Genomic DNA, 9,214 nt, shown 5'->3' with positions numbered 1-9,214 from the left:
TTGAGATATATAGTCTAAAATCATCCAAATAAACAAATAAATTAGTTACACATAGAATTATAAATGATGTGTTTGAAGCTTATGTGAAATTTTTTGGATCTCTTCACTACTATTTTTTATCTCTATTTTTTTTTTTTTTTTTGTATAAATATATATGTATATAGAAAATTTATATTAAAAAAATGAAAAAATATATGTACATATATTTTATTGTTGTTAATTAAATTCAAAATAGTATAGTAATAGAGAAAATTTAGAAATTAGATTTTTATTATGAATTTTTATTTATTTAAAATAATTAACTTTAATAAAAAAAATTAGAAAAAATGAGAACAAGATTAGGTATATATATTTTATTGGTTTTAATTAAATTCAAAATAGGATAGTAAATTTATGGTTTAAATAATATCACATGAGAATAATATATAATATTGTATATATATAAATAATATTAGTTTAAATATCAAATATCAGTTTAAATGGGATTTGTTTTATTTTTATTTTATTATTTTATTATATATAAATAATATTTTATTATTTTATTAAATATAAATAAAAAGTCACACCATGAATTTCTCATAAACCAAGAATTTAATTATATAGGCACACTTTATATAGAATATATATATATATATTTTTTACACTATTTTGAATGTCAATCAAAAAGATCAACTACATTCCATATAATATTTTATTTTAATTAAACTTCTACGTTAGAATTCAAAATAGCATTGTATTGACTATTTGTGTAAACTAATTCTCATCTCAAGAAAAATTAGTTTAATACACTTGGAAGGAATTGTCCCTTTTTTGTAATTATTATTATTATTTTTATTTTATAGTATGTGCCAACGTTTTCTCAGCTTCGTGTAGAAGCATGATCAGAATTTCAGATATATATTTTCACATGCTAAGGCAACAAATCTGGGAAAAAGAACACCTGAACTGTATTGAAGAATGAAGTTCAATGCTACAAATAAACATTTATTTTTTATTTTATTCTTTTCTCAGTTATTAATGTGTTCTTTTGAGAAAGAAAATTAGCTTTACCTTGATCGACAATTGAATAACAGTACAAAACACTGACTAAAAGTGATAGTAAATCCATACAATTGACTAAACAATAATGCTATTATTTTGTATGGTCACTATGTACAACAGCAAAATACATTTAAAGAATTACATGTATCTAACAAGAAAACATAGTACATTGTTCTATTTCGATTCAGATTAATTTGAATATGCAAATGGTTGTGACCAACAAGGGGAAAGAAAACTGAGAATTACTAGAGCAGTTCAAGTAATGTCAACAAAGCATAGCTTACCTAGGATTTGAAACTTCACAAACTCCGTCCGCTATCATCAATCACCATTCCTTTGAGACTCTTTGCTAACCAGATTGCGGTCTCTCTTGGGGAGACTTTGTCTTTCCCGAAAGGCCTCAGAACAATGGAGAGCTCCTCTAATCTGTTTTGCTGCAGCAGATCCGCCGACAATTCTAATAGACCTTCAAGTGCATCTGCCCTCTGCCTAAAAGACTTAACATCTAGTATTTCCTTTACTGGAGTTTCTTCTTCATTCACAGAAGAGCTGACTGTAGTTGACTCGGAGGATTCGATCTTGGGAATTGTTGGACTGACAGGGTTTCTAACTTCTGTCTCCTTTGCAGTTGAGTGATCAGAAATATTTGACTTCACACTCTGAGGTTCAGAGGTACTTGGTGATTTGAGAATCACAGGAGAAGTTGCGGTTTTCATCTCCGAAGTTGTGGTTTTCATCTCCAACTCATCCCTCACAACGTTCATTAGCTTACCAACATCTAGACTTTGAACCCCCATCTCCATAGATTCCATTACTGGTTGCTCGCTCCCAACACGATAACTACTATGTCGTATAACATGAATGATATCATCAAAGACTGAAGGAAGATGGGTAGCAACTTGGTTGTCAATTCTTGCATTTTGAATGGCAGTTCCTGTATTCAGCTGCAATCCTTGTTGGCTTGAAGAGCTGGGAGGAGTAATGCATGTGGTAGCTTCTGTTATTGAGGATAGAAGTTCCCTAACGGTGAACTTGTCATCGCCACTAGAGACAGATGTCAGGTTTGACTCTGTCGATATATCAGGCCTGCTACTAGGCCCGCATACAGAGGTCTCATCCTTACAACTAAATCTTTCTTCAGAACTTGGTACAGGGGGAGCAAGAGTTGCAGTGAAACTCACCAGTTCATTCCCAGTACTTGTACCCTCAATATGTATAACATCCTGAGAGGTTTCAACAGAGCAGACTACGGACTTATTTTCAAGTCCATGGTTCTCGTTATGCATGGTTCTAGGCGTTGCAGAAGGCAACTGAATAGGAGTTGAGCAGCGCGGTATATGGGATTCAGTACTGCCATTGGCAACAGTGCCATGTTCAGGAGGTATTTTGTCTGGCATCTCAATGAAAGGAGTTGTAGCATCATCATAGATCTCAAATCCTTGAATGGATATTGAAGATGAAATAGAGTTGCTGCTATCCGTTTGCATTCCTTTGGAACCTCTTTCTTGAGTTCTTTGAGGCTCAATAAGGACCTTTTTAGGAATATTAATGAGGCAACCATTGGACACCTCCACTTCCTCGGGTATCTCACCTGTATCTAGAGTAACAGCATTGCTCACATCATTTGGAGCATCAAAACCGATTTGCTTCATCCGTCCAGGAAATGTACAGCGTCTAACTAGAGATGGAGGCGTTCTTTGCCTAGGCCTAGTTTGAAGTCCATCTTCACCAACATGCTTTGTGGGAGTAAGTGTCACTCCGTCATGTTTGGGCTTAGCTTTTGGAGAGTCAAACATAGGCAACTGCAAAGACAAATAATAATACATATAGGGATCAGGTCAATTCACAGATGAGAACAAAATATTTTTTGGCAGAATCTTAATATTACCAAATGCTTTAGAGGATGTGAGCTCTGAATACGCTTTGTAGAATCTGAAGCTGCCTTTGAAGGGGCAAGAGGTGGTGTGTCGTGAGATGATTTCAAACCAGGAATAACAGTGCTAGGCTTGGGAATTTTAGATGATGTTTCAGTGTTAATTTTTGGGGTGGGCATACTGCTGGGCCTTGCACGATTGCTTCTCATTGGAGAACTTTCCCGAACTTTTCCTTCTTTAATAGCCATCATTATATTTTTTATGGTTTTTGGTTGCTTTGATTCAAGATTTGATCTCTGATCATAGTGAGGAGGTTTCTTAACATCTTTTTCATCCATCTTGAGAGCAAAATGATTGGGACCATGCTCATCTTGAGTAGGTAAGAACTGGTCAATGACATCTTCATCATCAAAAGAAACCAAATCTGTCTCAGAACCTTTGCTACCACAGTTTGGCACCACTTGTAGAACGTTTTTGTCATTTGAAAGCAGACTATCCTTGTCGCTGCTTGAACTATTACTGTTTTGGCTTTCGGCCATATTTCTTCGAGAATCATGAGGTCTAGATATAGGCTTCTGTGGAGAAAAATTTGTAGACAGAATAAATGATGGACGACATTGTTCAACATAAGGCTGCAAATAGGGGTGCTTCAAAATTTCGGATGCCTGAACATATTACAAATGCAGATTGTTAGTATGAGGTCCTAGAGTGTGAATAAAGAAAAATTTCTGGAAGGCTTTTAGGAAGAAAAAAATTACACTTGGCCGATGTTCAGGATTCTTCCTCAGCATGCCCTTGATAAGTGTTTTCCTGCATGTATCATTAAAACACATTATACATAATTACAACAGCATTCATTATTTGATAACATGTGATCAAGCAAGCATATGAGCAGAGAAAATTTGCAATATTCAAGAATCCTACCCAAGCAAATATTTTTTCATAAGCTAACTTGGTAGAAGGGAATGGAAAATTATGTATGCAAGTTTCAAGTCCAAAAGGATCGTAGATGCTACATTACCGATTAATCAGCTTCGAGCTGTGTACAAGACCTAAATTATATACTTAAGTAGGCGAAGTAGGCATAAGAAATAATTGAAATAGACTTAATTTAGTAGGTTAAGACTGTTCAGTTGAGTTCATTTGGGGATCAGTAATTGTTGTTTAATATGTATTTTGCAATACATGCAGTTTGAAAATATAAATCATAAATAAATAAATAGCATTGTTAGATGATTGAGGTGAAAACATTCTTAACTGACTGCATACACAATTTCTCCATGAATGATTTTTAACTAACCCGTTGATTTACTATTTAATTAAATATCCTAGATGCAATTTATTAGTTAATAAAACTCAAACAGAAAAGAAGTAATGTAAAGCAAAGGAAAGGTAAAGAAAGGGAATCACTATATATTGTTAATGGAAGAGGAAGGAAGAATGAAACTGGTGGCCAAAAGGTCACCATATGAATTAGCAGAAACTTTTAAGAGACTATGGTAGAGAGTTTGGCCAAGCTAGTCTAAGGGTTGGGTACTTGTGAACCAAATGCGAAGGTGATGCAACAACCACCAACCATGGCAATAGGCAACAAAGTTTGGAAAGAAAAGGAATATTCAAGTGAATCTTATCTTGATGTGAGACAGACAGAACTAGTGGGTTTAGCAAATATCATATAGGTGGCTCAAAAATTGAAGCATCACAAAGTGGTGGCAAGCACAGCTTGGAAAGGAAAAGCAGCAGCAATATTTCATAGCTAAAATTATGCAACCATGGAATTTTTTATGTCAATTTGAAGTTTGGCATTGCCAAAAAGATGACCATTCAGCATAAGGATATTTCTAAGTGAAAGCTTTATGCATCTGAATCTCATGTCAAGAAAGAAAAAGGATTATTCTGAAGAGAAGTTTATAATTGGGAATAGAAGCAGAACTGCAGGTTTTCGTTGTGAATGATGAGGGTGTGTAATTGAAACACAACGTGATTACAGAAAATCAATGGGTGTAGTTGCCTTCAAACATGGGAGAGAAGGCTGAATTCTCAATTGATTCAGTAACAAGGTTATGAACCGCTAAAAAGGTGAAGTTAATTAGTCGTATTAACAAGCAACTAGAAATGTAGTGGAAGATTTTTTAATTAATCTGGAGGGTACTTGATTTTCAGATGGGTGTGTACTCATTTGGTATATTTGATCAAAATACAAATTTGGCGTGATAGTGTTTTCAATAATGTTTATCTGGTACCCCACATTTTGAAATTGTACATATTTAGTACTCTAATTTGATCAATATGATCAAACTGTCTTCAATTATATGAGTTACAAATTCAAATATAATTATTTAATTACATATAACTAAGAGCAATTTGGTCAAACTTATAAAAATTTATTGATCAAATTTGAGTTTAGGGTATGTACAATTTCAAAATATAAGGTACCCAATGAGCATTATTGAAAAACACATGGCATCAAACTTGTGTTATGATAAAATAGAGAATACCAAATGTGTACACACTTTTGAGAATACAATTACTGGCTCTTTGGGCAATATGCAAGTTAGTTAGAAATCATTATGAACACAAACCCATTTTCATTAGTTATAATGCATTGAAGAAGGTAACCGGTTAGTGTCCTATTAGTATGATTGTTGAGCTTCTAGATGATACATAGGGCTATGATTCTATTGTTTTTTTAATCCAAAAATGGGATCCTAAGTTAAGTAACCATCAAATTTGGATCTAAAGTAAAGATATATCATTTGAATTTAGCACCTGTTTCCATCTTCAAATGCAGGCATATTAATAAGCATATCCTTCCTGCTTACAGATGTTAGGAGAAAAGACAAACTATGTGTGTATTCATTAAGAAAGTCAATAGACTTGGTAAGAAAGTCATTTGAAAATCAACTGTAATTCTAGGTTTCAATCTCCCAATTTATCAATAACAAAATCTAAATTAATTTCCTTAGTAAAAAGTTCACCTAGTACCTTATCAGTATGTTCAAAAGCATTCTAGGTATTTAAGTGGTTTAAACTTTAGAAGTGCTCCAAAGTCAACAGATGCTGTTAATAACTATATGTTGTTAAAAAAAGAACACCGTGATAGGAAGTTACAGTCCACATGCATGAAAACAAACACACCTCCATGTAACTATTTGAGCATGTGCATCTGCATGTCTTCTATGTCAAGATACAGGGAGCACAGCTATGCAAAGAATAGCAGGTCAAACCAATGGCCACCAACTGGGAGTAACCAAGCCAATGGCATCTCTTTCTTTTTATGTTTAATTTTTTCTTTCTTTACTTTTGCTAGAATGACGGTGAAAATGTTATTAATTTATTGTATTGTATGATCATCAAATATAAAAACACATTAAGCTTAATTAGGCAACACTTACAAGGATGGGGAATAGCAGGATGGCAAAGGACCAATGGAGGAGCGATTTATCTTGCTTATCAATCCCGCCATATCCTGATTGTAACCAATGACAATGTTAGATATAACATAAAATAACTTGTGAAGAAATATTTGTAGCGGTTATTTCATTATGAGATAATAATTAGAATGCAAATGCCTTTTAGCAAACAAATATAGGCAATAATTAATAAGAAACTTACAAAAGCTTTAAAAGCAGGGCGATAAGCAGACATCTCATACATACAGCACCCTGGTCAGAAGAGAACCATTTTAGCGAAAGACAAAACTGCAGGTATATCACATACACACAAAACAAGGCACATACCTAAAGACCAAATATCAGATTTAAAGCCATAAGGAATATCAGCAAGCAATTCAGGACACATGTAATTTGGAGTTCCAACCACCTGTTCAGAAAGTAAAACCAAGTACTTAGTTCCCTATACAACTAAAGTTTCCAAATTATTTTATTTTAAATTCATATGGTCCAAGAAGCATTCAATATGATTTTTGGATTCATGGTATTCAAAAAGTAACTGTTAAGGTTTATAATTATTAATAAATAAAGCTAAGTTTTATATATATAGGGAAAATATTATGTTGTATTTGGCACACAGTTATGAGTACATTAAAAGACTTACTAGAATTCGGAAACTAACAAAGTGAGAAATTCACTATAGCAAGGAAGAAAATGAAAACACCTACAGTTCTGTATATATTCTAAAAGAGTTCCCATTGAAACTTAAACATATATTACACATCTGAAAACTTGACACTAAACTCTACACATAAAATAAAAATAAAAAACACAAGCATGAGCTCTAGCAGCTCTTTTTTTTTTTCAGATAGAAGAGCTCTAGCAGCTCTTGAAAAGTTTTAACAACAAATTTCATGAAAAAATGTAAATACAGTGCATACCGAGGAAGCCAAGTCATCCGCCTTCAAGGTCTTAGCTAGTCCAAAGTCCCCTGTATACAAATAAAGGAATGAAAAACGATGGTAAAGACATAACAAAATAGTTCCCAAAAATCGTTGTTCAATCTATTGGAACTCAAACTTACCAAGACGAACATCCTGGTCCTTTGTGAGAAAGATATTGGAACACTGCAAAACAATACACCACAAACTGTTTACAAAAGCTGAAATATGATACAAACAAATGAATAAAACAAATAGAAATGTGAAAAAAAAATAATACTTTTAAGTCGCGGTGTAGAACATAGTTCGAATGTAAGTACTCAACCGCCAATAGTAGCTGCGTGAACCACTTGCAGATTTTCTGCACAATATTCAGAATCGCATGCCAGATATAGTTAACCTCACAAGAAAATGATATGCACACCATTTATACATCTATGTACATAAAACACAAACAGAGATAAGACTACCTCCTCAGGAAAATAAACCCCATTTGATTTTTTCATCAGTTCAGCCCTACATAAAGTTCATAAAACAACAATGTGAGAAAATCTAAAAATTGCAACTTCATATAAGGTAATGTTTGAATTTGTAATTCTTATCAAAACTCACATGTCCCCGCCCTCACAGTATCCGGTGACAATGCAAACATAGCAACCCTACATTACAAATACATAACTCAGCACAAAACAATACAGCCAAAACTTATGATTTTGACAACTGCATTAAGAAATTAAAAAGTTTCTAACCTTCTCAACCCAAGCTTCCTTAAATTCCACAATATAAGGATGCTGAATTCGGGCAATAAGAGCCATCTGTCTTTCCAAATTACCAAATACACATAATGAATTAAAATAATATCATACACACATAACATAAATATATGTATATGTATGAAAATCAGTCAACAACAAATTTATAATAAATAAGAAACGAATCGCTATTATTTTAATGGAAAAGCTACCTCTTGGTGAGCTGATCGCCGGCATCGTTCAGTTTGGCGAGCGAGCCTGATCTTCTTCAACACATATCTGAAATGCACAAACTCTCATGAGATTAAACTTCAACATTACACTAATTTAGTAACAATTAGTCAAATATACACTTACTTTCATACACACACACTTACTTTTTCTTCTCGGCCTTGTGATTAACAAGAATGGCGGCCCCAAAAGCACCGCGGCCGATCTGCTCCATGATCTCGTACTGATCCATCCGAGACTCCATACCTCTCCGGATCCACTTTCCCCAATCAATGCTCCTAAAGTAAAACCCAATCTGTATATATAATATATATATATATATACACACACGTATATTTTCCTATATAGGCGGAGGTCAAACCATTTCCAAGTCTCGCGCTCAAATAACAGACTTCAGTCTTTGATTTTATGATCCAAACAAAGCAATTTCTCTCTCGGAATCAAAATCAAATGGTTTGATTTCGATTCATTTCCTTACACACACACTCTCTCTCTCTTCTGTCTCTCACTCTCTTTCTCTTTCTTCTCAAAAACAATGACAATGACAAACGACATCAATAATAATAATAATAATAATAATAAGTAGCAAATAATAATAATAATAAAATTAATTAATTAAGAAATAGATTGATAAATACAGAAATAAAAACATATATTTTATAATTTTATTATGTTCCATCTCAGATATAAATGTAGAGAACGAGTACTGTACTACTATCTAGTGATATTGGGTAATGATCAATTCTCTGAAATAGCTCGAGAGTATATAGGTAGAGGTAATTGGTTCGAGTTTCAGGTTACGTATTGTCTAATATATAAAGGCTTAAATAATAAAAAAAAAAATCTCTAAAATAGCGAAGATAGGAAGTTGAGAATTACTTTTTATTTTATAATAGTCTTTCTTCTTATTTCGTGGGTTGTTTATTTTTGTATTAGTTGATCACGTAATTTTGTTGTAAAGTGAATCTTTATCTACAATTAGT

The 9,214-nt window shown here is 33.2% G+C and overlaps 1 protein-coding gene across 3 annotated transcripts; it reads right to left on the bottom strand.

Moving 5' to 3' along the window:
- Positions 1-1,112: 1,112 nt before the first annotated feature.
- On the bottom strand, positions 1,113-8,779 carry LOC115718888 (serine/threonine-protein kinase Nek5). 3 transcript variants are annotated; one of them, XM_030647695.2, is made up of 15 exons: positions 8,593-8,778; positions 8,378-8,509; positions 8,213-8,279; positions 7,998-8,063; positions 7,861-7,907; positions 7,719-7,764; positions 7,529-7,609; positions 7,392-7,434; positions 7,249-7,298; positions 6,656-6,737; positions 6,531-6,580; positions 6,311-6,384; positions 3,674-3,725; positions 2,930-3,580; positions 1,113-2,843 (listed from the first exon to the last, which is right to left on the bottom strand). In XM_030647695.2, the coding sequence occupies exons 2-15, from the start codon at positions 8,473-8,475 to the stop codon at positions 1,341-1,343; spliced, it is 2,910 nt and encodes a 969-aa protein (XP_030503555.2). In that variant the 5' UTR covers positions 8,476-8,509; positions 8,593-8,778; the 3' UTR covers positions 1,113-1,340. The 3 variants fall into 3 exon arrangements, with proteins under 3 accessions (XP_030503555.2, XP_060965964.1, XP_030503556.2); XM_061109981.1 differs by having other exon boundaries at positions 8,378-8,779; XM_030647696.2 differs by lacking the exon at positions 8,593-8,778 and having other exon boundaries at positions 7,998-8,067; positions 8,378-8,431.
- Positions 8,780-9,214: the final 435 nt, after the last annotated feature.

The sequence above is a fragment of the Cannabis sativa genome, chromosome 2, assembly GCF_029168945.1.
Source record: "Cannabis sativa cultivar Pink pepper isolate KNU-18-1 chromosome 2, ASM2916894v1, whole genome shotgun sequence".
Classification (NCBI taxonomy): domain Eukaryota; kingdom Viridiplantae; phylum Streptophyta; class Magnoliopsida; order Rosales; family Cannabaceae; genus Cannabis; species Cannabis sativa.
The sequence above is the reverse complement of the archived record's forward strand: the minus strand, read 5'-3'. Positions and strand labels throughout refer to the sequence as shown.